Below are 25124 nucleotides of genomic sequence, written 5' to 3' on the forward strand. Positions count from 1 at the left end.
GGGCCCTGGCCCTTTGAGGTTCACAGTTGCCATGTTAAAGGACATCAAAGGCTGGTATCCTATTGTGGACAGAGCAAGGATCAACAAATGCCCACCCAGAAGCAGCTGGCTGGTTTCTCTGCAGGCAAAGGCAGAAAAGTAGGGGCCCAGCTACTGCACACTCTTTTTTTTGGTTTTTCGAGACAGGGTTTCTCTGTGTAGCCCTGGCTGTCCTGGCACTCACTTTGTAGACCAGGCTGGCCTCGAACTCAGAAATCCGCCTGCCTCTGCCTCCCAAGTGCTGGGATTAAAGGCGTGTGCCACCACGCCCGGCTGCTATTGCACACTCTTACTGCCAGTAGTAGAACTGTTTAGAGACTAGACCAGTGGTTCTCAACCTTCCTAATGGGGAGACCCTCTAATACAGTTCATGTTGTGGTGACCCCATCCATAAAATTATTTTCATTCCTACTTAATAACCGTAACTTTGCTGTTATGAACCATAATGTCAGTGTTTTTGGAGACGGGTTTGCCCAAGAGGTCGTGACAGACAGGTTGAGAACCAGCTAGGCTAGAAGCCGAGGCAGCTCTCAGGTGTTTCTCAGTAGACAGAAACTAGTCATGATGGGCTGGGGTACCTTTCAAAACAGGCTCAAATCCAAGTGCTAGCCTTATGAGTTAAAAGCCTGCAAAGCAAAATAAGCCAGAGCACTCTAGACACGTCCTGTACCTGTCACCTAGTTGTGATGGTGTCCACAGCAGGTACAATACAATGGCCCACACTTCCCGTATGACTGGTACTTAGAAAAACATCTTTGCTGCTAAAGAGACAACTCAGTGTCTGAGAATATAATTCTCTTACAAGAGGACCCAAGTTCAGTTTCTCACACCTGAACTCCCATCTTCTGACCTCTAAGGACACCTGCAGACACTTAACACATAATTGGAAAACAGAAAAATGCCTTTGCTAAAAATCCTTACTGTGCCCACAAAGGGATTAAAACCTGAAGTCCGAGCCTTGATTTTTGGGTCAGTCTCCGGTTTGCCTCTGCTTGGGCATGTTAATCATGTGTCTGCCCACCTAATCTAGCTCTTTCCTTGAAAGGCTGAAGGCAGATAGGCCCTTGTCATAAACATGTCCTAAACAAAACCTTGAACCCCAAAGATAAGTTCAGGTCTCTGAACCTTTGTTCCATGTGCTGCTGACTAAACTGCTTCTCACTACTTATGTCTTAAGTTGGGAATCAAACTAGGGAAGTAGCTAGCTTAGTCCTCGTTGGCTGCTAGAACCAGGACTTTTGCCCTAAATTGATTACACCTGTGTGTGAAACGTAGCTGGAAAGGATCACTGTCCTGCCAGCCAAGGCTGACCAGCCAACAGACCGCAGGCCGAGTATCTGAGACTCACCAGGTCCATATCCAGGCAAGCAGTGGTGACACAAAGACAAGTGATTAGGAATCACATAAGGGTGTTTATTTCATACAGGGCTCTGTACAAAACATCTACACATATTTTTTACAGAGTAAGTAAATACCTGAAGGTAAATTGACAATGCTTTCTTCTCAGTGGCAGGGGAGTCCTGTTAGGGGCACAGACCGCTCTTCAGCTCCTCACAAGCCAGTGCCACCTGCTTGCTTGGATGCAGAACAGTGGCTTGGACCCTGAGCTCATGCCCTTCCCTCAGCCAGCAAGCTTCCTACAGTCTTCAAGCAGGCTAGAGGCATAGATGATAAGCCCCCGGGGTAGACCAATAATATCTGTCACCTCATCACTCTGGATCCTGGAAACTTCTCCTTTGTCCTGAATGAATCCCAGTGAATCACTCACCCAAGGCAAGGCTCCTGTGCAGAGGACTTACCTACCACTCCGGCTTGACTTAAAGTGCTTTATGTAACTCAGCCAGGACACCTCCTATAGACTCTGGCTTCGTGGCTGCCCAGCATGCAGAGTGTCCCACTGCATACAATGGGCACAGGAGACAAGGGGATGGGCAGGGGACGTGTGGGGTGTGGACATGGCAGGACTGGAGAAGAGTGCCCAGGAAAGAAGGAAACGAGCTTCCCACTACACACCCTAAAGCAGCAAAAGGCACTTTTGTTTTCAAGCCAGGTGCTATAAAACACAGCTGGCTTCACTTTTAACAAAGCCATCCTAGGAAGACCAAGTGATCCCATGGATCCTGTACACCTCTCCTCGAGGAGTCCAGGTACAGTGAGGCTGGTGGTGTGCGGTTCCTGCCAAACCCTGTCTACATGCTGGCAAGTTCCCAAGGACATTCCCAGCCTGAGACCAGCAGCGGAAGACAGGCCAAGGTGGGTAAGAAGAGGAAAATAAGGAAAGCGAGTCAGGAAGTGGCACTGTGGGGTCTGGGAGTGTTCACAAACAACTTTGGCTAAACTGAGCAGGGAGAGTATCTCATGTGCAATCCTGTCATCCAGGATAATTGGGAGCCATGGCAGGAGGATCAAAAGTTCAAGGCCAGCCTGGATAATTTAGGTAGACCCTGTCTCAAAACTAAAAATGGAAAAAAAACAAAAAAAAAACAAAGCTAGGGCAGCGCAGTGGTAGAACACTTTTGCTTCCATGTGCAAGGCCCTGGGTTCTATTCCCCTCCAAAAAAGGAATAACTGTTAGTCCAGTAGAAACTCAATGCTCTGACAGCTTCTCTCATGAAGGAACTATGAAAGAGGCTGGAGAAATGGCTCAGCAGTTAAGAGCACTTACTGCTGCTTCACCAGAGGCCTGGCATTCATACCCCAGCGCCCGCCTGTGGCCTCTGTGGGCACTGTACACACGCACATCAGGCTGCAGGAAACCTGAAGCCCGTTGTGGCCTCCGTGGGCACTGCACACACACATGAGTAATTTTTTTTAAAGTGAAGAGTACTTGCTATGTTAGGTGTAGTATACAATCATAAAAACAGTATTAAAAATGTCTCTGTAGGTTTTGTTATGTGGCTTGTAGAGGAGAAAGAACAGGGAGACACAGGCAACACCTGTGATTAACGTTCCTCTGCATGTGAGCTCTAGGCTGGGATCATAAAAATTTAATTAGAACCCAGCTCCAGTCTATCTCTGATTCTGACCAGCTAATATGGCCGCTTTTAAGAGGGTCCAGCTGGCTCCCAGGCTAGATAGAGTTTTCTCCCCTCACTTTCATTCCAAGACTGGACCATCCTGCCTGCTTGTCTAAAGATACTCAAGACACATGGTGCTATAAGAGGGGCATCTCTGGGTCCAACGTTTTAGGCAGTGACTTGGGTAGCCAGGTGCTCCAGAGCCACTTTTCAACAGGAGAGGTGCAGAGAGCACTCAGGTCCGAAAGCCAGTGTCAGGCACCTCTGCCACCAGCCATCAAAGCCAAAAGACAAGCTGCCAAGGGTGGCAGACAGAACACCCCTGACAGAAACCCTTTAATCACAGCAACTTCACCCTCCTTCTGGAAATGGGGAGAGCTTGGTGCCCTGGGTGAGGAAGTAGCTGCCTGAGCTGAGTTTAGGGGAACAGCTGCAGCTGGAACTTAGGGGCCCACTCTAGGGCGCTCTTCACCACTGCTAGTGCTGCTGCTCCGAGGGCCACCGTCAGCCCCATCACTGCCAGTTTCACAAAGCGGTTGGTCCTTGGTTTGGTCAGGACATCTTTTGTTCGCGCCTCAGGCCTCAGAAGTCCCCGAAACCGCTGCCGCAGCACCATATCTGGCCTCTGCTGAGTTGATGCCAGCTCAAAGTCTTTGAAAGTAGAGGCTGCGGTTCTGTGGAAAGAAGCAGAAGGTAGCACAGAGGGGCAGAAGACACTGAGCAGGCCATTGCTCAGCATGCTCTCTGGTAGAGATCTATATGGCCTGCAGAGAAGAACCCTCTAGACAAGTAGACCCTCCAGGGATGGTCTGATTTCCCCACTGCAGCGGCCACAGCTCGCCCACCTCACCTCTCAGCCTCCTGCTGAGCAGCTGCCTCCCTTGCAAGTTCAGAAGGGGGAAACTGAACAAAGAGGTCTCCTGCTCTGCTGATGAGCGTCTCATAGGGCAGGTCCTGAGGGATCTGGGACAACAGGTGGTGGACAGAGGCCATGTCACAGTCACAGTCCAGGACTTCCTGCTCCCGGTACAGCACGATCTAGGGAAGGCAGGCTTTGAATCAGGCACCAGACTGGACACTTGTCTCTCCCCTACTCACTCACACACACACTCTCTCTCTCTTTCTCTCTCTCTCTGTCTCTCTCCACACACACACACACACACACACACTGGACACACCTGTCTCTCTCTATACATACACACACACACGTCTTAGATACAGACAGGTTTGGCAAATGCTGTGTCCCACTCCATCTATAATGTGAAAGGCTACTCAATTTTCATTAAGTCCTCTGACAAGTCTTGAAATAAACTGACATTCTTTTAGAAAGAAGAAATGGGTCTCAGGAGACTGAGCAGCCTCAGAAAAGCCTGACAGAGCCATCCCTTTGACATCCTCCTGACAGCAGAGCTAATGTTTACAGCTGCTAAAGGGCCACTCTCCACTCAGCCCTTTTGGGCATGAACCCCACACTCTTCCAAGAGCCACTCTTTTAAGCCTTTCACCAGGCCTGCCTCTAGCAGGCACATTGACCCACCGGCTGTGCCCTTAGTGATGTCTACTAGCTAGAGTTCCAGGAGGTAACAGTAGTCACTGACAGTTACATGGCACTCTGGTGCTTTGAAGGGTCTCAAGTCTCTTAAGTGAGGACAGTTGCTTAACATTTCCTAACACTTTTCAGACTAGGGAATGGGCCACCAGCCTAGGCTCTACCATCCCCTTCAAGATCACTGATCAAGCTGGATGGGTTCACAGTGCACCTAGTCACTGCCTCCCAGTGTGTACCTACCACAGCTGCAAAGTAAATGGGCATGAGTGGGTGGCAGGCCAGGAAGAAGTCGTATAACCTCACAACGTGCCTGAAGTCCATCAGGACGTGCCCAAACCAGGTGATAAGCCAGCTGAGGGCAAAGATGGTCCCCACCTCAGCACTAGGAACAAAGAAAATCAGAAGTTAGGTATCCGTCAGCTCACCCCTTCCCTTTCACTGAGCCTTGGTCACGAGCTGACAGTGAAGAAGTATCTGGAAGGACACTACTTCCTTGGGAAATTACACCACTTAGGAACTCAGAATCTTCTTTAAAAACAGAGTCTCAAAAATGTACCACGAAGCCAGGTGGTGACGACACACTCCTGTATTCCCTGAGGGGGGGGAAGAGTGGCAGGCAGAGGCAAATAGATCTTTGCACTCAAGGCCACCCTGGCCTACAGAGTGAGTTCCAGGACAGCCAGGGCTGCACAGAGAAACCCTGTCTCAAAAACTAAAAACCAACCGGGCGTGGTGGCGCACGCCTTTAATCCCAGCACTTGGGAGGCAGAGGCAGGCGGATTTCTGAGTTCGAGGCCAGCCTGGTCTACAGAGTGAGTTCCAGGACAGCCAGGGCTACTGAGAAACCCTGTCTCGAAAAAACAAAACAAAACAAAAAAAAACATAAAAAAACCCCCTAAAAGCCTGGTCTACAAAGTGAGTTCCAGGACAGCCAGGGCTACACAGAGAAACCCTGTCTCGGAAAACCAAAAAAAAACAAAAACAAAAACAAAAAACAACAAACCCAAACCCAAAACCAAACCAAAAAAATAAAGCCCTCTGAGGATGGGGGAAGGAGCTCCCTGGTAGAGCGCTGCCTCACCTTCCTGGGTACTTTTCTCATGCACAACCAACCTCCCTCTGAGAACAAGGAGCAGCCACTCTCAGAGAGGAGCACTGTGGTCTCCTCCTTGAGCACCAGGCACAGAGGCAAAGCATACATACATGTGAAAGTATATCTTTAAAAAAAGGATTTATTTATTATCTTTATATATGTACGTGTGGCTGTGCTGAGTTTATGTATACCACACAGACACCTGCACAGGCCAGAGGGTGTTGGACACTTTAGAACTACAGTTAAGAACAGTTGTGAGGGCCGGGTGTGGTGGCGCACGCCTTTTATCCCAGCACTCAGGAGGCAGAGGCAGGTGGATTTCTGAGTTCGAGGCCAGCTTGGTCTACAGAGTGAGTTCCAGGATAGCCAGTGCTACACACAGAGAAACCCTGTCTCGAAAAAAAACAAACAAATAAATAAAGAACAGTTTCAAGTCACCTGATATGGGTGCTGTGAACTGTACCCAGGTCTTCTGCCAGGGCAGTAAGTACTCTTAACTTCTAAGCCATTTTTCTATCCCTTCTGTTTGTTTTGTTTTTACTTTAAAAAAACTTCTTTGTTGCTACTGTTTTTGAAACAGGGTTTCACTATGCAGCCTTGAATGGCTTAGAACTCAGTATCTAGACCAGGCTGGCCTCCAACTCAAGAGATCTGCCTGTTCTGCCACTGTCATACACACCACTGCCCAGCTTGTTGCTCCCCCGACCCCCACGAGTCTAAGATTGGCTTCAAAGTCATTATAGAACCAAGGTTGGTCTAGAGTTATTTTTACCACTGGGTGTGGTAGCATTGAGAAAGCAGAGGATCTCTATATGAGTTCCTATCTGGCTGAGACTACAGAGCAAGACCCCTTCTCAAAAAATAAAAACTTATGGGAAAAGAAAATTTTACTTTTCTGCGTATGTGTGCTACTCTGTGTGCATGGTGTATAGGTGTATAGGTGCCTAGGGAAACTAGAAGAAGGTGTAGGAAGGTGTTGAATCCCCTAGAGCTGGAGTTACAGGCTGTCATAACTGCACTCTGCTACTCTTCAAGTGCAGTAAGGGCCTATAACTACTGAGCCATCTCTTTAGTCCCTGGCCTTGAACCCTTCTGTTTGTACCTTCCAAGTGCTTCACTACAGGCAGGTGGCATCACAGGTAGCTTTGCCTTTACTCGTGTTGAGAATTTATGACATACCCACCAAATGCAAGCTCTTAAAGCCCTGAGCTGTATCCCTACATGCTAGGTTTGTGAAGAAACAGAAACCCAGAAGAGCAAGGAGCAGGGTTGCCGTGGGTCTTGTGTACACTAGTGTAGACTCACCTCTGCATGAAGTCATGGAGCTCTGGGCTCACTTGGTCAATGATGGGCATCAGATAATTTAGGATGTGCTTGGTGTTGTCCATTGTGGGATCCATGAAATCCCTGCAGGAAGACAATTCAGTCAGTGCAAGTGGTCAGGTCCAACACTGAGCTTAGGGCTGGTCAATGGTGTGGGCTCAAACTATTCAGACATCTGTCTGTCCTAGGAGGCTGAGGAGTGACCTCCATCCTGGCATGATACCAGATGCACAAGGTACCTGAGGTGGTGGGTAGACAATTTTTCTACCAGGGATGTTGCCAGCCTCTCCCCCACCACCAGCAGAAATGTGACCACGATGTCATGGTAGCCCTGGTAGTAGTGGAGCTGAGGGTTGCGATCCAAGACAAGGAGGATGATGTCGATTAGCTCTTCCTGGAGCCCTTCTCTCTGCTCATCCGGCATGCCTGCGGAGAGGACGTGCATTGGCTCAGGGTCCTAATGACAGAACAGGCCAGCAGTGCTTCCCAGAGAAAAGTGTGCAGTGACAGACAATGAATTACGAACATTGCCTTGCAAAATCTACACATTGCTCATGACACCCAGCCCAGGAAAAACTACACAGTAGGGCCTCTGGGAAAGTCACCTTACAGTTAGCGTGGCCAATGACAAGGAAAGAACAGCATAGGGCTCCACGAGCTCTGCACTTCAGTGAGCACAGTCCTGCCTGTCACAGCATCACAGATGTGACCCTAAACTTCATGAGCAAACACCAGACAAAAGCAACAGAAGCAGAGAGTGACAGAGTTAACTGGCCTGCTATGCACACAGGGGAACTGTTGACATTAAAGGAGGCTCAAAAGAGGCTCGAACAGCAAATCCAAGATTCTGTGTTTTTCTGATAAAAATAATTTGCAAATTATTTCTGATAAAAATAGTTAAATGGTGAAAGATGAACTTTTCTATGAGTTAGATATTCTGAAAAAAAAAAAAAGGGTGCTATGATGGCTGTTTACCCTTAAAATTACCCTTAATTTTGTTCAGAAACAAAATTATGTGTACATGTATCAAAAGAAACAGGCAGTTATTATGGCAAAGTGTGAATCTGCAAGATCAGCAGAAAAGTATCAAGAGATTTTTGGCCCTTCTTCATGGAATGAAATTATATAAAAATTAACATGTTGTATTCTTCTCTAAACTATAGCCCATATTCTTTTTTTTTTTTTTTTTTTTTGGTTTTTTGAGACAGGGTTTCTCTGTATAGCCCTGGCTGTCCTGGCACTCACTTTGTAGACCAGGCTGGCCTTGAACTCAGAAATCCGCCTGCCTCTGCCTCCCAAGTGCTGGGATTAAAGGCGTGCGCCACCACGCCCGGCTTATAGCCCATATTCTAAGTGGTCTCAATTTCTAGCTGCAGCTGTAAGCAGGGGCACCCAATTGAGACCCCTCTGGAGTTCAGGGCAGTAAGTCACAGTAGTAAAAACAGTGCTTTTCAGTGCATGTTTTGGTGAAGAATTATGAACCTGTTCTGCCTAAAGCCAGAGCTCAAAGAGGAGAAGGCCATCTACAAGGTACCCTAGACCTGAAAGTGAATCTAAACCTCGAGGCTCTATTAAGGGAATTAAAAAACATAGCACTAAAGAAACCAAAGCTGTAGGCTGGTGAGATGGCTCAGTGGGTAAGAGCACCTGACTGCTTTTCTGAAGGTCCAAAGTCCAAATCCTAGCAACCACATGGTGGCTAACAACCACCCGTAATGAGATCTGACTCCCTCTTCTGGAGTGTCTGAAGACAGCTACAGTGTACTTACATATAATAAATAAATAAATAAATCTTAAAAAAAAAAAGAAAAAAGAAAAGAAACCAAAGCTGCTAGTGGTTGGAAGGCTGTCATAATCTGTTCCAATTTTTCTACTAAAAATTGACCCAGGAAATGCCGACTCTTGCTAGTCTATGAAACAGAGAGAATGACCACTGAGAAGCATGTGGTCTTTACCACTCAGCAGTCCTGGCTAAGCCAGTCTGAAAAGGACGCATGAGAAATAAACAAATTGACACACAGGAGCTGCACACTGACTGCCACCCATGACCCTGTGGGAAACTGACAAGAGGGTAGGTGGCCTGCTCACAAAGATGCTCACAGGATGATAAACAGCAGGTCTGTGAGCTCGCAGGCTGAACTGTCTGGTGTCTGTGAGATGCTACCCTCTGAGTTCCAAGTCTGAATTGTAAATGAAAATGACTGGGCACAAGGTCAAGCCTTGATCTCATGAAATATTTTACAACAATGTCACCAAGCACAGCATTCTCATGCTTAGCTTAGTTGTCAGTTAAAAGCAGGTATTGTAAGCCGAGCGTGGTGGCGCACGCCTTTAATCCCAGCACTCGGGAGGCAGAGGCAGGTGGATTTCTGAGTTCGAGGCCAGCCTGGTCTACAAAGTGAGTTCCAGGACAGCCAGGGCTACAGAGAAACCCTGTCTCGAAGAAAAAAAAAAAAAAAAGCAGGTATTGTGAGAGGAAATAGCAAGGTCAGGGCATACACTGAACTGAATAAAGGTTCAAGGCAAAAGCAACAGTTGCTCCTTGCTCATATTCATCCACCACTCTATGATGTGCGCTAGAGAGAGAACAAACCAAAGCATCAACAAAGTGAACCAAGTACTATGTGAATCCATGAAGTAGTGAGAGCCAGAGCTACTTCCTGTTTGAATTTCTGGTTTATGATTGGTCAGGCTAATCCAGAGGACATGAATAGAAAGGGTTTAAAATGCCAAGGCAGATCCGTGTGCAGGAAGACCATATGGACTGGTGACATAAAGGCATTAAGGATGGCCTTCATTTCCCGCTCCGGCCTCTTTAATTCCAGTTCTCGGGAGGCCGAGGCAGGCAGATCTCTGAGTTTAAGGAACAAGAGTAGTAAAGGATGCAGAGAAACACAAGGTGGCCTATATCAACCACCTCAACTGGACAGCAGGGTGGGAAGGGGAATGGGTCATGGGATATGTTGTATCTGGTCCAGAAGACTGACTGGCTACCAGCCTGTGGGAACCTTCCCAGAAAACAAAGATCCAAGTAGGACAGAAGGCCTGTAACACAGGTCCCAACCAGAGCTTGCTTCAGCTGGGTGTGGCAAGAGAGTTAGAGGCTCCCTTATCTCGTCAAAAGTCAAGATGTTGTGGGGTGAGGGATGACATGCTTACAGATCTGCCATGGATGCAAGTGAAGGTGCTAACCAGGACAATCTAGCTCAGGCAGAGGAAGATAGATTTCACATCTGCTGGTCTCTGGGTGCGTGGTTAAGGCAGACCTCCTGGGAGACAGGCAGGATCTGGGACCTGGAGTGGGTAGGTATGCTGATTTGCTATGAGTGCAGGTGAAGGTGCAGCTGCAAAAGGTGGGGATTGGAGGGAACTTCTAGAAAGTTTAGGGGCCTGGGATGTGAGAGGCTCCCAGGACTCAGTAGGGAGTGAGCCTACCCCAAAATGCCCAACACTGAGGAGATGGAACATGATAAGATCACCCCCAGTAGATAGATGGAGACCCCCAGTAGAAGGATGGGGTCACCAACACATCTTCAAAATTGTTGAGTCAGAATTGTTCCTGTTTTGCAGAGACAAAAATGGAGCAGAGACGGAAGGAAATGCCATCCAATGACCAGCCCAACATGGGATCCTTCCCATGGGCGGGCAGCAAACCCTGACACTATTACTGATGCTGTGTTGTGCTTGCAGATAAGAGCCTAGTGTGGTTGAACTTTGAGAGGCTATACCAGTAGCTGTTAGAGAGAGAGAGATTCAGATACTTACAGCTAACCATTGGACTGAGGTCAGGGACCTCTTGAAGAGTTAGGGGAAGGACTGAAGGAGCTGAAGGGGATGGCAACCCCATAGGAAGACCAACGGTGTCAACTAACCCAGACACCTGGGAGCTCCTGGAAACTAAGCCACGAACCAAAGAACGTTCATGGGCTGGTCTGATGCTCCTGGCACATAAGTAGCAGACGACTGCCTTGTCTAGCCTCAGTGGAAGAGGATGAGGCTAATCCTGTAGTGACTTGATACCTCAAGAAAAGAGGATGCACGGAGAGGGGTGATTAGGTATGGGAGTGAGCACCCTCTCTGAGGCAAAATGGAGAGAGGTGATGGTATGGAGAACTCTTAGAGTGTAGTCAGGGAAGTGGAACAACATTTGGAACGTAAGCAAAACAATCTTTAATATAAAACATAAAATAAAAAAATAGTATCTCTCTGTCTCTGTCTATCTCTCTGAGTTCCTCTCTCTCTCTCTCTCTCTCTCTCTCTCTCTCTCTCTCCCCCTCTCCCTGCCTCCCTCCCCCCCCCCCCTCTCTCTTTTTTCCTTACACCTTGTAGAGGAGCAGTTTCTACTACAATCTCTGCCACTCCAGGCTGGCTGGTCTGTGAGTTTCCAGGTATCTCTCTGGTATCTGCCCCTCTCTCTTATCTAACTGCAGGAATGCAGATGTGAGCCAGTATAACTGACTTTTATTGGATTCCAGGGACTGAACTCAAGGGATCAATCAACTTTATACTAAGCAGGATGGAAGCCACAAAAAAGCTAGAAAAAACGGTTTGAAAGCTAGATTATATATATATATATATAGATGAGATTTGCTGCCCAGTTCCCTCCATTATAAAACCAGAAAGCATAGTCATTTTCCTTGTCCTGGAAGCAAGGACAATTTCAGGAACATACTCTGTAAGCATGCAGGAAAAGGGACCCTGTAACCACACAGGTAAGGCAACACTCACCAATGAAGACATTAATAGTTCCCATTAGAGAGCAATTCCAAACCAACCCACTCTCCAAAGCCAATCCCTGGCCCTCCCAATCCCTACAAGTTCCTCCAGGACACAAGGGCAGATGAGGATGCAAGAGCCTCTTTTACTTGGCACCTCTGGGCCACAAGGAGTCAACAGTGAGGGCACCCCCTTTCCTTCCTGAGAGCAGGGATCTGCATGTGTCTCTGGTTGCTGGGACACCCCCCCCCCCCAACCTTGGCAAGCACCAACATAGGGAGGTAAGTGTGAAGGGACTCCAGATGTGGCAGTTAGGAGAGGTGCTCACCAGGGGGGAAGCGCCGAAGAGATCGCCTGACGTCTAGCAGCACTTGCTGGTAGTCCTTGCTCATGTCTCGAAGGTCCTTCCCTATCAGAAGAAGAGGAACATGGGGTTACTACAAAGAGTCTGGGAAGCCAGCTAAGGAGCAAACTTTTCTTGGGTTTCCAGTATGTTCAGTTGTAGAGAGCTAACCTAGCGCACTCGATGCCCATAATTTAGACCCAACACCACAAAGCAAACAAAGAACAACAGGAACTACATCTTGGAATGATAGTTGAAACATAAAGGACACAAAGAACAGCCTTTCCCTCAAGGGAACATGACTTAAAATATAACACCTGGGGACAGGAGAGACGGCTCAGCAGGTCAGAGCACTGACTGCTCTTCCAGAGGTCCTGAGTTCAAATCCCAGCAACCTCATGGTGGCTCACAGCCATCTGTAATGGGATCTGATGGCCTCTTCTGGTGTATCTGAAGACAGTGACATGTGCTGACACACATAAAGTAAATAAATCTTTTTTTTTTTTTTTTTTTTTTGGTTTTTCGAGACAGGGTTTCTCTGTGTAGCCCTGGCTGTCCTGGAACTCACTCTGTAGACCAGGCTGGTCTCAAACTCAGAAATCCACCTGCCTCTGCCTCCCGAGTGCTGGGATTAAAGGCGTGCGCCACCACGCCCGGCTAGTAAATAAATCTTTTAAATATTACACCTTGATATAAGCACCACGTCCACACAGAATCCCAGCTACAGACAGGTGTAGCTGGCTCACACTTGTAATGCCATCCCTGACGCTGAGCGACTGGTGGAGAGGACAGCCTCAGGTTTGAAGCCAACCTAGGCTACCAGCAAGACCTCATCCCACCAAAAAAATTTAAAAAGAGAATGAAAAACAAAACACCAAAAAGATGGGAAGTACTAAGGGGGGTGGGATGGAGCACAGTTTAGTGGTTGTGCATTTGCCTAGGCCCCGGATTTGATGCCCACTGACACTGAAACAAACAAACAAACAAACCAACCAGGAAAGACACATTTCACAGCTAAATTCTAAACACAGCTGTTTCAAAAAAGCCTGATGAGCACACAGAGGAAAAAGACCGTTCTGGGTAATGTGAGGAAGGATGGAGGAGGGGCAAAAGTTCAAGAGGTTGGGGCTACTGTGACTGCCACTGTCCTCACAAGGACCTGCCCACATCTGTAAAATGAGCCTGTTCCTGTGCATGTGGACCTCTCAGACACCATGAGGAGCGACTAGAATGGGGAAAGTGACAGTGTGCACTCAGCACACAAGCACTGAAGCTCATATACAGGGAGGGCCTTGAGCATCTGAGGATATGACATGGGAGTGGCTCTGGAGTAAAACTGCTAAATACTAACAACTACATATTAAAACATCACAGGGGATCAGGTGTTGGGGGGGGGCGTACAAAAGGGTCAGGAATTTGAACAGAGGTGAGTAGCAGTTGAAGAGGGGGACCTGGGAGTAGCCACTATAAAGTCCCAGATGCCAGGGACTCAAGAGGTTCCCAGGATCCAACAGGGATGACATGAGCCAAAATACCCAACAAAGGGGAGAGAGATCCTGTATAGATCATATCCAGTGGATAAGCATGCCCCCCCGATTGAGGAATTCCTCCTGTCAAAAGGAAATGCAGGGACAAAGAGTAGAGCAGAAACTGAAGGAAAGGCCATGCTCAGAGACTAAGAGCATTGGCTGCTCTGCCAGGGGTTCTGAGTTAAATTCCCAATACCACATGGAGGCTCACAACCATCTATAAGGGCATCTGATGCCCTCTTTTGGCTGTCCTTGAACTCAGAGATCCACCTGCCTCTCTCGGACTCTAGATTCTCCTGATGGTACCATCCCAGTACTAGGGATTACAGGCATGTGCCACCATAATTAGTTTTGTGCAGTGCTAGGATTGAACCTTGTACATGTTAAGCAAATGTTCTTATCAACTGTGCTAGTTTACAGATACAAGCATGTCTTTCCCTTATCCCAAGCCAAGTGCTGTGTAAGTTCATTTTCCTCACAGCCCACACAGAGGAACCTGTGTAAGACTTACATACCCACCCCCAACCCTCACCCACATATACTTTCTTCATCTTAGCATCTGTCATGCAGTTTGGAATGTGAGAGAAGAATGCCTCCCCAGGGCAAAGCGCCTGACTCCCCCCAACACAAAGCCCACTGCTCTGAGCCAGCCAGTCTCAAATATCCTTAACAAGTGTAACATGTAGCAACCTAGCATCCACTGTGCACTACATCATCAGACTTTTAGCACATGAATCATTTAATCACATCTAGTATGTGGTACACAGCAGAGACACCGAGATTTGATAAGTCCCAGAACACTGGACATAGAGTCCACTGCCACATGAACAGGGAGGCAGGGCAGGCAGGGTGGGCAATGGCACTGGTGCTCTGCAGCACTTGTTCCCAGTGCTTTCCCCAGGTTTCCCATCACTACATGGCTTACAAAGTCGTTAATCAACAGCTTGTACTGAATTAAAGAATTCTGGAACGCCAAGGAACCTCAGCACTTCTCTCTGGTGCCATCGGAGGCCAGAAGGGGACATTGAATCTTCTGGAACTGGAGTTACAAATGGTTGTAAGCCACCTTAAATGTGCTGGGAACTGAACCCAGGTCCTCTGAGCCATCTTCCCAACCACATAAGAGAATTCCTTTTTTCCCCCTAAGCAAACTCCTCTAGCTAGACAAGATGTCAGTCCCTAGTCAAAGCCCCCACCTCAGGATTCTGCTCCCTTACTTGACACAGGCGGTGGTTCACTGGTGTTCACGTTGAGGAGCTTAGGCCATACTTGGCACCTGATCTCATCAGTCAGGAGCCCTCCCTCACTGATAGCCATTCGTCGGAGGGCAGCCACGTCGATGGGATCACTGTTCAGAGCCTGGTGTATCTCCGCCACCTTCTTTTTCCTTTTGGCATTAAAGTCTGGAGAAACAAACAAACAGTGTGTGGCAGAGAATGAAGCACACTCTTATTAGCATGTGTACTTTTCTGCTTAGAGTCCCCATCTCCTAACTTGGTCTAAGGTACTTTCTTTTTTTTTTTTTTTTTTTTTAAGATTTATTTATTATTAGCCGGGCGTGGTGGCGCACGCCTTTAGTCCCAGCACTCGGGAGGCAGAGGCAGGCGGATTTCTGAGTTCGAGGCCAGCCTGGGCTACAAAGTGAGTTCCAGGACAGCCAGGGCTATACAGAGAAACCCTGTCTCGAAAAACCAAAAAAAAAAAAAAAAAAAGATTTATTCATTATTATATGTAAGTACACTGTAGCTGTCTTCAGACACTCCGGAAGAGGAGCCAGATCTCATTTTGGATGGTTGTGAACCACCATGTGGTTGCTGGGAATTGAACTCAGGACCTTTGGAAGAGCAGTCAGTGCTCTTAACCGCTGAGCCATCTCTCCAGCCCAGGTACTTTCTCTTAAGACAGCTTTGGCCCTCATGCTTGCTTCTTACAAAACCTACACATATTTAGCACACATGTAAAACACTTTGGCCACAGCCCATGTAAGTAACAAGGAATTAGTTTTAGGAATTATCAGTAAGTCCCAGCTTCTGTCAAGGCTTTTTCCTGTTCAGATTTCACAAAGCGTAGATATCTCAATCTAAGTGGTCTTCTTGGGCTGGTGAAGTCACGGTACAGGACCTGCCTAGAATACCAAAGGTATTCTAAGGGTTTAACCCTTAACACTAAAGAAAAAAACTTTGTTTTTTATTTTTTGAGACATGGTTTCTCTGTGTAACCCTGCCTGGATATGCTGGAACTTGCTTAGTAGACCAGGCTGGCCTTGAACTCACAGAGATCCAGCTGCCTCTGCCTCCCAAGTGCTGGGCCTCAAGGCATGTGCCACTACCACCAGGCCAGAAAAAATGTAATTGTTTATACTGGAAAAATAATGTAATTCAAAACTCAATACTAGGCTTGGGGAATGTGTCCTAGCAGCACAGTACTTATGTGTGAGGCCCCACGTTTAACTCAAGGCACCCTCAACACTGCATTTAACAAAACCATAGGCAACACACATACACATAAATCTTTTTTTTTTAAAGCTCCATTCATCATTGGCAATCAGACAGTAGTATGTTAATCATGTTAAGATTTTTAAAAAATATTCTAAAAGATTGATTTATTTTTCTTTTCTGTATATTTGGTTTTTTGCCTGCATGTCTGTGTGAGCACCTATTGAAAGCCTGGGGTCAGTGGAGTCTGAAAAGTTTTAGATCCCCTGAACTAGTTTAGGTGGCTGTGAACAGCCATGAAGAGTAAGGCTCTTAGCTCCTGAACAATCATTCCAGTCCCACTCTTTTGCTCTCTCTGTAGCTAACAATGAGATCATGAATTTCTGAGCCTCCTGCCTCTGCTCCCTAAATGCTTTGATTAGGGGTCTGTGATCCCAGGCTGATTCTATGCAGTGCAGTGGATTGAACCCAAGGCTTCTTAGTGCTCTTCCAACTGAGCTACAGCCCAGCCACCAAGCAGCTCACACTCATGTGTCACAGTCTTATTTACAGCCAATTTATAATACTGAAATTATTCTTTTAGAAGCCAAGCACAATGGAGCATGCCTCTATGACTTTTTGTTTGGTTTTGGTTTTGGTTTTTTCGAGACAGGGTTTCTCTGTGTAGCCCTGGCTGTCCTGGAACTCACTTTGTAGAGCAGGCTGGACTCGAACTCAGAAATCCACCTGCCTCTGCCTCCAGAGAGCTGGGATTAAAGGCGTGCACCACCATGCCCAGCTTCAAAAATGACTTTTTATTTGGGGGGCAGCTGGGAGTGCTTTGAGATGGTTTCTCTTGTGTAGCCCTGGCTGGCCTCAAATGAAGAAATCTGCCTGCTTACCTCACAAGTGCTGGAATTAAAGATGTGCATCACCATGCCCAACTCAACTTTTTTTGTTGTTGTTGTTGGGTTTTTTTTGTTTTCTTTTTTTTTTTCCAGCTCAACTTTTAAAAAAGATGTTTATTTTTATTCTTGTTTTGTTTTTTGGAGACAGGATTTTTCTGTATAGCCCTGGCTGTCCTGGAACTCACTCTGTATTCCAGGGTAGCTTTGAACTCAGAAATCCGCCTGCCTCTGCCCTGCCTCCCAAATGCTGGGGTTAAAGGTGTGCATCACCATTGCCCCGCTTTTTTGTTTGTTTGTTTGTTTGTTTGTTTTAAAAGACAGGATCTTAATGTACTCCAGGCTGGCCTGGAACTTGCTATGTAGACAAAGCTGGCCTCAAACTCATAGCAATCTGCCTGTCTCTGCCTCAAAAGTAGTTTTTTAGGGTCTGAAAGATGGCTCAGTGGTTCTCCCTGAGGAACCAGGTTCAAATCCCAGCACCCACATGGCAGCTCACAACTGTCTGCAACTTCAAGATCTGACACTGTCACACAGACATACATCAGTGCACAAAAAATGAAAAGATATACTAGTTAGCATTAAAAAGGTAAGTTTTTTAGAAAGCAGATGAGCATCTGAGGCTGCTATCTGTCCTAACTCTCCCATTTCAATAAAACACAGCCTCTAGGTTTTCAAGAGGAACATCTACTTTTAGGAGCCTCGGATAACACTTGTTAAGATTTTACAGTTAAGACTGGAGAGATGGCTCAGTGGTTAAGAGCACTGACTGTTCTTCCGAAGGTCCTGAGTTCAAATCCCAGCAACCACATGGTGGCTCACAACCATCTGTAATGAGATCTGACGCCCTCTTCTGGTGTGTCTGAAGTCAGCTACAGTATACTTATGTATAATAAAAAATAAAAATCTTTGAGCCAGAGAAAGCAGGGACTAAGTGTACAGGGCCGACCGGAGCGAGCGGGGTTGACTAGAGTGAGCAGAGGTCCTAAAAATTCAATTCCCAACAACCACATGAAGGCTCACAACCATCTGTACAGCTACAGTGTACTTACATAAATAAAATAAATAAATCTTTAAAAATGGTTACCTGCATCATAGAGAAAATAAAAACTCCAAGAATTTCAACACAAGAGCCGGACGTGGTGGCGCACGCCTTTAATCCCAGCACGTGGGAGGCAAAGGCAGGCAAATTTCTGAGTTCGAGGCCAACCTGGTCTACAGAGTGAGTTCCAGGACAGCCATATAGAGAAACCCTGTCAAAAAAGAATTTCAACACAAAAGCACCATCACAAGAGGTTACACCATAGCTATCAAGAAAACATGTATGCAGATAGTAAGGCAAAGAGTACAGAGAGACTACAGTAGGTCAGGTCAACCTACATATGCACACATCTACAGAACACTAGACACTAGGGTTAAGGTAAGTCAGACACCACCAGAAGGAAGTTTGGACTTAAGTGACAATATCACATGGTATATGAAGTTCTAGAAGAGGTACTGAACAGAGGACCTCAGTAATATTCTATTCTGAGAGAACAGTCTACAACTATGCTCATAACAAAGGTGAAACACAAATGGAGTTGTTAAGAGTCCTGGTGACTTATCTATGTAGTTATGACATGAGACACACAAACAGAGCTTTGGAGCCACAGTCAACTGTAAGTCAGGCAGAAAGACAAGCGATTTTTGGCCTAGGTAACTTGTTCTCTTGTTAAGATTAGTCCCTAGTAACACAGAGGGGGACCAGTGTCTGAGATCTTCCTGGTGTGTCTAGCCTCTGAGTATAACTGCTCAGAGTAAATTCAACCTGTTCTCTTTACTCTTAAGACTGGCTCAAGTTAGATGTTATATTAAATGCCTGCTTTACCTAGAAATAAAAATTCAGGCTCTTCCCTCAGTAAAGGACCTCCCCAGCCAAATGTTTCTGAGATGTCAAGGTCTTGTCTCAGCTGTGCCAGCCCTCTCTCCCTCCCATCCCCTTAGTAGTCCATCATTGAGTCTATACTAAGCACTAAGGAGAAGATGAACAATGACTCCCTGGAAGCTCCAGAGATGCTCAGAGCAGGAAGGGACACATTATGACAGAGGGTATTGAGAACCCTGAAGGATGATGAAGACCCAAAGGAAAGACTATTTCTTTTTCTTTTTTTTTTTAATATTTATTTATTTATTATATGTAAGTACACTGCAGCTGTCTTCAGACACTCCAGAAGAGGGCGCCAGATCTCGTTACAGATGGTTGTGAGCCACCATCTGGCTGATGGGACTTGAACTCAGGACCTTAGGAAGAGCAGTTGGCGCTCTTAACCGCTGAGCCATCTCACCAGCCCGGAAAGACTATTTCTAAGGCAACGAGGAAAGGCTTTTCCAGAAATTGATTCTGAACCCCATTGAAAACCTTGCCAAAGAAAGAGTGTCAAAAGCAAAGCACTCCTGGTAGAGGCAAGGATGTGAGCAAAGGTTTGTCATGTAAGCAAAACACCATGACCAAGGACACAGAGGAAGGATCAGACACACACAGAACAGAAGTTATGACTGAAGCAGGGGAGCCTAACTCTCAGGCCGGGTTCTTCCTGCAGGCAGTGTGGGCTTTCTCTGCAGGCTCCATCCTTTGAAGATAAGGCTACAGACCTTCCAAAAGGATCAAGAAGGGTACGAACTTTTTTTTTCTTGCAGTGCTGGGATGAACTTGGAGCCTAGCACACAACGCAAGTACCCTACCCACCACAGGAACTATGTATGCTTCATCATGTCTTCAACAGCACAGGAGGCTTAGCAGGAAACTGAGCAGGAATTGAATTAGTTCCAACAACGAGTAAAATGTACGTAGGGCATGTGAAACTTCTGCAGTGAGTGCTCTTCCACCTTCACACTGCAGGAGAGAGTACTAAGATGACAGTCCCAAAGACTGCCCGAGGAAAGCTGACATTTCCAAGTTCTGTTGACCCTTCACTAAGAGTATGAAAAAAACCTCATTTGTGTCCAATTTCAATAGCTTCCCCAGCAAGCTATTCAGTGAACAGTCTGCAATCTCCTTTAGTCCCATGAGATCTGGGCAAAGACACAGGAGTTACCTAATTCTGGACTTTTTTCTCCCTGATGTTCTCAGCTTTTTGTTGTTTTTTGATTGTTTTTGTTTTATAAGATGGGTCTCTCTACGCAGTTCTGGTTGTCCTGGAACTTGCTCTGTAGACCAGGCTAGACTTGAACCCTGCCTCCTGAGTCCTGTGATCAAAGGCATGGGACACCGTGCCTTGCTGTTGTTTTTAAGACAGGGCCTCATTAGTCCTGGCTGGCCTGGAATTCAAGAGTTCTGCCTGCCTCTGCCTCCTGATTGTGGGGATTAAAGGTGTGGCCACTGAGTCTGGCCAACTCTCTCCATTTTGATTCTATAGAACTCAGGAAGTATATGTGTAGCAGAATAAATTAGTTTCTGCTCTTCTGGAGAAAGTTGTCCCGTAGTAAGTGGCATTGCTTCCCCCACACTGCTGTGTGCCTGGCTCACTATGGAATACTGTACAATTCTGTAGATTTCCTGACTTTCCTTATGGCTCTGGGTGCTTCCTTGAAGAGGGCACACAAACTGGATTAGGAGTGCGGTCTGGCCACTTTGGGACATGCCTTCCTTAACCTTACTTCCCAGTAGGTAGAGTTGGCAGGGCCAGTAAGACTACTCAGTGGGTAAAGGTGCCTGCATACAAGCCAGATGACCCAAGTTCCATCCCCAGATCTCACAAGATTGACTCATGGACAATGTCCTCTGACCTCCACATGGATCCAGTCACAAGCTTAAAGCTTAATGGCAGATGAAGTCATTCCTACATATGCCACCCCTGCACATGCTGTCTAGAGCCTAATGTGTAGCATATCACTGTAATACACAGAGAAAACAAGTCAGAGAACTTAGGTGAGTTAGTCACATAAACTGTACGGAGAGGCCCATGGCCATCCGACACAATAGAGCACCAAGGACACCACTAACAGCTACTTCACAAACATCCTGTTTCTCCTACAAAGAGAAAAGTCGCAGTCATCCCTGGGGTTTTCAGGGAAAGATTAAAATGCATGTCTGCTATCAGTTTTAAGGTAAATTCTAACCACTTCGCATAGAAGAGGGTTCATGATATACTTCAAAGCTGAGAGCTTCCAAATTCCTCTGTGGATGAGGACTTGGCTATCATCACCATGATAAAATGAGCATCCTAAAACTTTCACAAAATATGACAATTTCTATAAATAAACCCCAGATGCCCGAAAAATAACTAAGCCAACAAATGAGCAGAATGACAATGGCACCCTTTCTCCTGCTCTCCAATACCTTTTTCACGGCACTGGGGCTGGAGCTTAGGGCCCTGCAAGTCAGTGTGAGGCAGGCCTGACCTAAACCCTGGCCCTAACAGGCTTACTCTAATAAAGGCCACCAAAGCAGACGTTTCTCTTCTCCCTGGTACTAGAGGATAACCCACAGGCCTCACATTACATAAGCAAGTGACTGACTGCTGAGGTTCAGCCCCAGCTCTACTTACTACTTTATTTCTCAGACAGGGTCTCACTGTGTAGCTTGAACTCGCTCTGTAGACCCGGCTGGTTTCTAACTCACAGACATCTGCCTGCCTCTGTCTCCTGTGTATTGGGATTAAAAGCATGGGCTACTATAAAGCTGTAAAAACTTTACAACTAAAAGCAGTGAAGCTCTCTCGAGGCCAGTCTGTATCAGGAGCTCTAAGCCAGTCAAGGCTACATATTAAGACCCTGTTTCCAAAAACCATTAGCTCTGTGCTTGCTTTCACAGCTCACATACTGGAACAACACAGACAGGAAAAATAATCGCACCAACAGGTGTGGCCGTGCACCACTGTACCTAACACTAGGGAGGAGGCAGAAGATACAAAGCAACCCTCTGCTACAGATGTCAAGGTTAGCCTGGGCTCCACTAGACCTAAGCTCAAAAGAAACATTAAGCCAGGCGTGGTGGCGCACGCCTTTAGTCCCAGCACTCGGGAGGCAGAGGCAGGCGGATTTCTGAGTTCGAGGCCAGCCTGGTCTACAAAGTGAGTTCCAGGACAGCCAGAGCTACACAGAGAAACCCTGTCTCGAAAAACCACAAAAAAAAAACAAAACAAAAACAAAAACAACAAAAAAAAAAAACATTAGAATAAGGAAATAAAGGGCCAGAATTAGAAACATCAGAATAAGGAAATAAAGGTGGTGGTGATGCAAGCAGAGGCAGAAGAGGCAGGAAGATCTCTGAGTAAGAGGCCAGAGTTCGAGAACACCCAGGGCTACACAGTGAAACAATGTCTTGAGAAACCAAAAATAAAAACAACAACAACAACAAAAATGTCTGTTTGAGCATCATGTCTGTATTTAAAACATGGACAGTGAACCACAAAAATATTATAATCGTCGTAAAATTCCTGTTAAAAGAAAATATATCCAAGTACCCTTTGTCTTTCATAGTACTAGTTCATTTCTATAAAACATAACCAAACAAGAAGAAATTAAGTACTAACAGAAAGACAGACCGAGGCAGGAAGATGGTAAGTTCCACATAAATTATCAAGATCCTGTCTGAAAGTAACTGTAAGGGGTCCTTGGCCATATAGCTCAAATCCTTGGTCGATCTTCTAGTATTTCCTGCCCCCTTCAAGTCAGAGTATTTTACTGAAAAACGGAGAAAAGCAGAGCAAACTAACCAATTCACCATGAGTTCCACAATGGAGGGCTCTTACAATTGCTAATTTGGTCACCGATTCTCCAACATATTTAAAACTAGTCTAAACTAAGAAAGATCCTTTGAATTTCCTTTCCATCCACACAAGCTGAAGGGCCCTGAGGTTTTGCAACCAAGACACTGCTGCATTGCAACAGGTCACAAGACTCATGTCACTTGGGACACTGGCTATTATGCCATAAAGACAGATGTGGCACCGACACCAGCAAAGGGTGTTAAAAATACCAAAGAGCCCAGTAAAGTAGCTCACAGACCGATCCTCAATTGTGGCCAGTATCATCAGATGAGAAAAGAAAAATAACAGAAAACAAGACCTGGGCGGACAACAGGGTCAGTTCTAATATGCGCATCACCTGTCAGGGGACCAGCAATGGATTAGCTCACCTGGTTCAGGAATTTTCACCAACTAGCACAGCATACGGGAAATGTACTCCAGAACACGTGCACAATAAAACCAAGATTTCACAGAAATGGGTTAGACCGAAAGAGTATGGAAAACAGCACTGCTTTGTGCACAACTGAACACTAACATAGGTGGCCTGGGAAAGGGCCAGAAAGTAGATGAACAGGGAGGAAGTGTAGGGTGGAGAGCTAGCTCACCGACCCGAGTTTCTGGAATTGGACAGTAGCGACTTTCCTTGAGTTTGTGTGCGCGTGCAGAGGGGAATTTTAGGGTCACGAGTGCAGAGTGGAGGCCGGAGCTCGGGCAGCGGCCCAGCGCGGCCGATCGGCTCTGCGGACGTGGCTGGCGGCGGCCTGGGTGAGGCCGGGCTCTTCCTCATTCGCCGCCGCCACCGCCCCCCTCAGCTCCCGGCAGCTGCGCGGCCCTCACTCGTCGCCCCAGCCCGCCGTCCTCCGTACCTGCCTTCCCTGCGCCGCGGTCCCAGCGGCCGGCAGAGCCGTCGCCCTTTGAGGGCCGGAGGGCCATCCCCGGGGGCCCGGGCCCCAGCCCGAGCCCCGGCTGGCGGCGGAGCCTGAGGAGCGGCTCCCACCACGGACCTAACCCCAGTTCGGCCGGGGCAGGTTAGACTCTGTCGGCCTGCGGCGCGCAGGCGCGCAGACAGCCACGCCCCCACGTGACCTACGTTTTGGGGTTGGGCGGGGCTGGGGCGCGCGCATGCGGTTTGACAGCGGAAAGCTCAGGTGCGGAGGCTGGGCGCTAGGAAGCCGCTTGTACGCGCATGCGTACCGGGTCGTAGTTTTGCCGCTGCTTTTGCTTTTATTCGTGAATTAGTTATGAAAATAAAATATTAAATCCACAAGGCTGGACACTGCCAAACTCCAAGGTTATGCGCAGACTTTTGCTTACCAAGGACCGGTCATACCTGGCTTCCGGAGTTTAGCGGGGACAGCTCTGGGGAAGAGTGGCTGCTCATAGAGATAGATATGGGGTACTGTTCCCTCACCGAGTTGTGTGAAGCAGTGAACCTTTGATCAAAATACTACGGAGCGGATCAGATCTTGGAGTTCTTCCTCGCCTACGGTGTTTCTAACGACGCACACTCACGCATTCAAGCTCAGTGACACCCTAGGGTCGTCCCTCAAATAGGTCACCCCCAAAGATTGCCTCACCTCCCAGATCCCCAGTGAGGATGCTCTCATGAGTCTAGTGGTTTGATTAGCTTCTAAATCCTCCAGCTCACTGCTACTGTTTTTGCTCTGTTTTTCCTTCTATAAGTGTCGGTTCCCCCGGGTTTCATATACCTTCTCTCTAGATCAGATTCCAAGTGTCACACTTTTACTCCAAGAAAAAGGATCTTTCCAGAGGATTCCTAGCCAGCTGGTCTAGTTGGGCCAAAGGGTGTGGATGGGCATTCCCGAGGTTGTCCTCTGGCTTCATGTAAAGACATTTACACATACACACAAACACACACACACTTCCAAAATTAAGTCTCCTGGGGAATTTTTATGAGCAAAAATGATTACTCTGAAATTACTTCGATTTTTAAAACTAATATTTAATAAACTTAGAAATTCCCAAATTTAACTCTCCCTCAATTTCAGCTGATGAAGTTTAAATTTCTTTAAAAGCAACTCAGGTTCACTTTGTTTCCACAAAGTGAGCGTCTTGAATGGAGTGGGTTAAGCCAGGTTCCTTTCTCGTTGGCTTCCTTTGTCTAATCATTCCCTTTACTCATTTTAGGAAACTCAGCTCTTAGAGCCCTAGAGTACTTAATACACACAACAGACACACCAATTCTCACAGCAAATATGTGTTGTCCTTTGCAACAATGCCAACAAGCAAGACTGCAGTCGCTCCCACTTTTGTCATGGTAACATTTTGGGACCATTTTTTTTTTTTTTTTTACTGAACAGGACCTATTCCAGTATTTTCTATAGACCATGTATCAGATGTCTTTTTGTGTTTGATAATTTGTTAAATTGCTAAAAATAGGTTCTGGCCAAAAGCAAATAAGGTTGGTTGGCTATTTACTTCTTTTGTGTGTGGAGGATGAATCCAG

General features: G+C 46.8%; 1 protein-coding gene across 1 annotated transcript; it reads right to left on the minus strand.

The window, feature by feature from the left end:
- Positions 1 to 1431: 1431 nt before the first annotated feature.
- On the minus strand, positions 1432 to 23703 carry Tbc1d20 (TBC1 domain family member 20). Its single transcript, XM_021153487.2, has 8 exons — positions 23524 to 23703; positions 14827 to 15012; positions 12066 to 12146; positions 7261 to 7447; positions 7004 to 7105; positions 4846 to 4987; positions 3907 to 4094; positions 1432 to 3730 (listed from the first exon to the last, which is right to left on the minus strand). The coding sequence occupies exons 1-8, from the start codon at positions 23588 to 23590 to the stop codon at positions 3475 to 3477; spliced, it is 1209 nt and encodes a 402-aa protein (XP_021009146.1). The 5' UTR covers positions 23591 to 23703; the 3' UTR covers positions 1432 to 3474.
- Positions 23704 to 25124: the final 1421 nt, after the last annotated feature.

This window comes from Mus caroli, unplaced genomic scaffold, assembly GCF_978045245.1.
Source record: "Mus caroli unplaced genomic scaffold, Mus_caroli_1 scaffold_2, whole genome shotgun sequence".
NCBI lineage: Eukaryota > Metazoa > Chordata > Mammalia > Rodentia > Muridae > Mus > Mus caroli.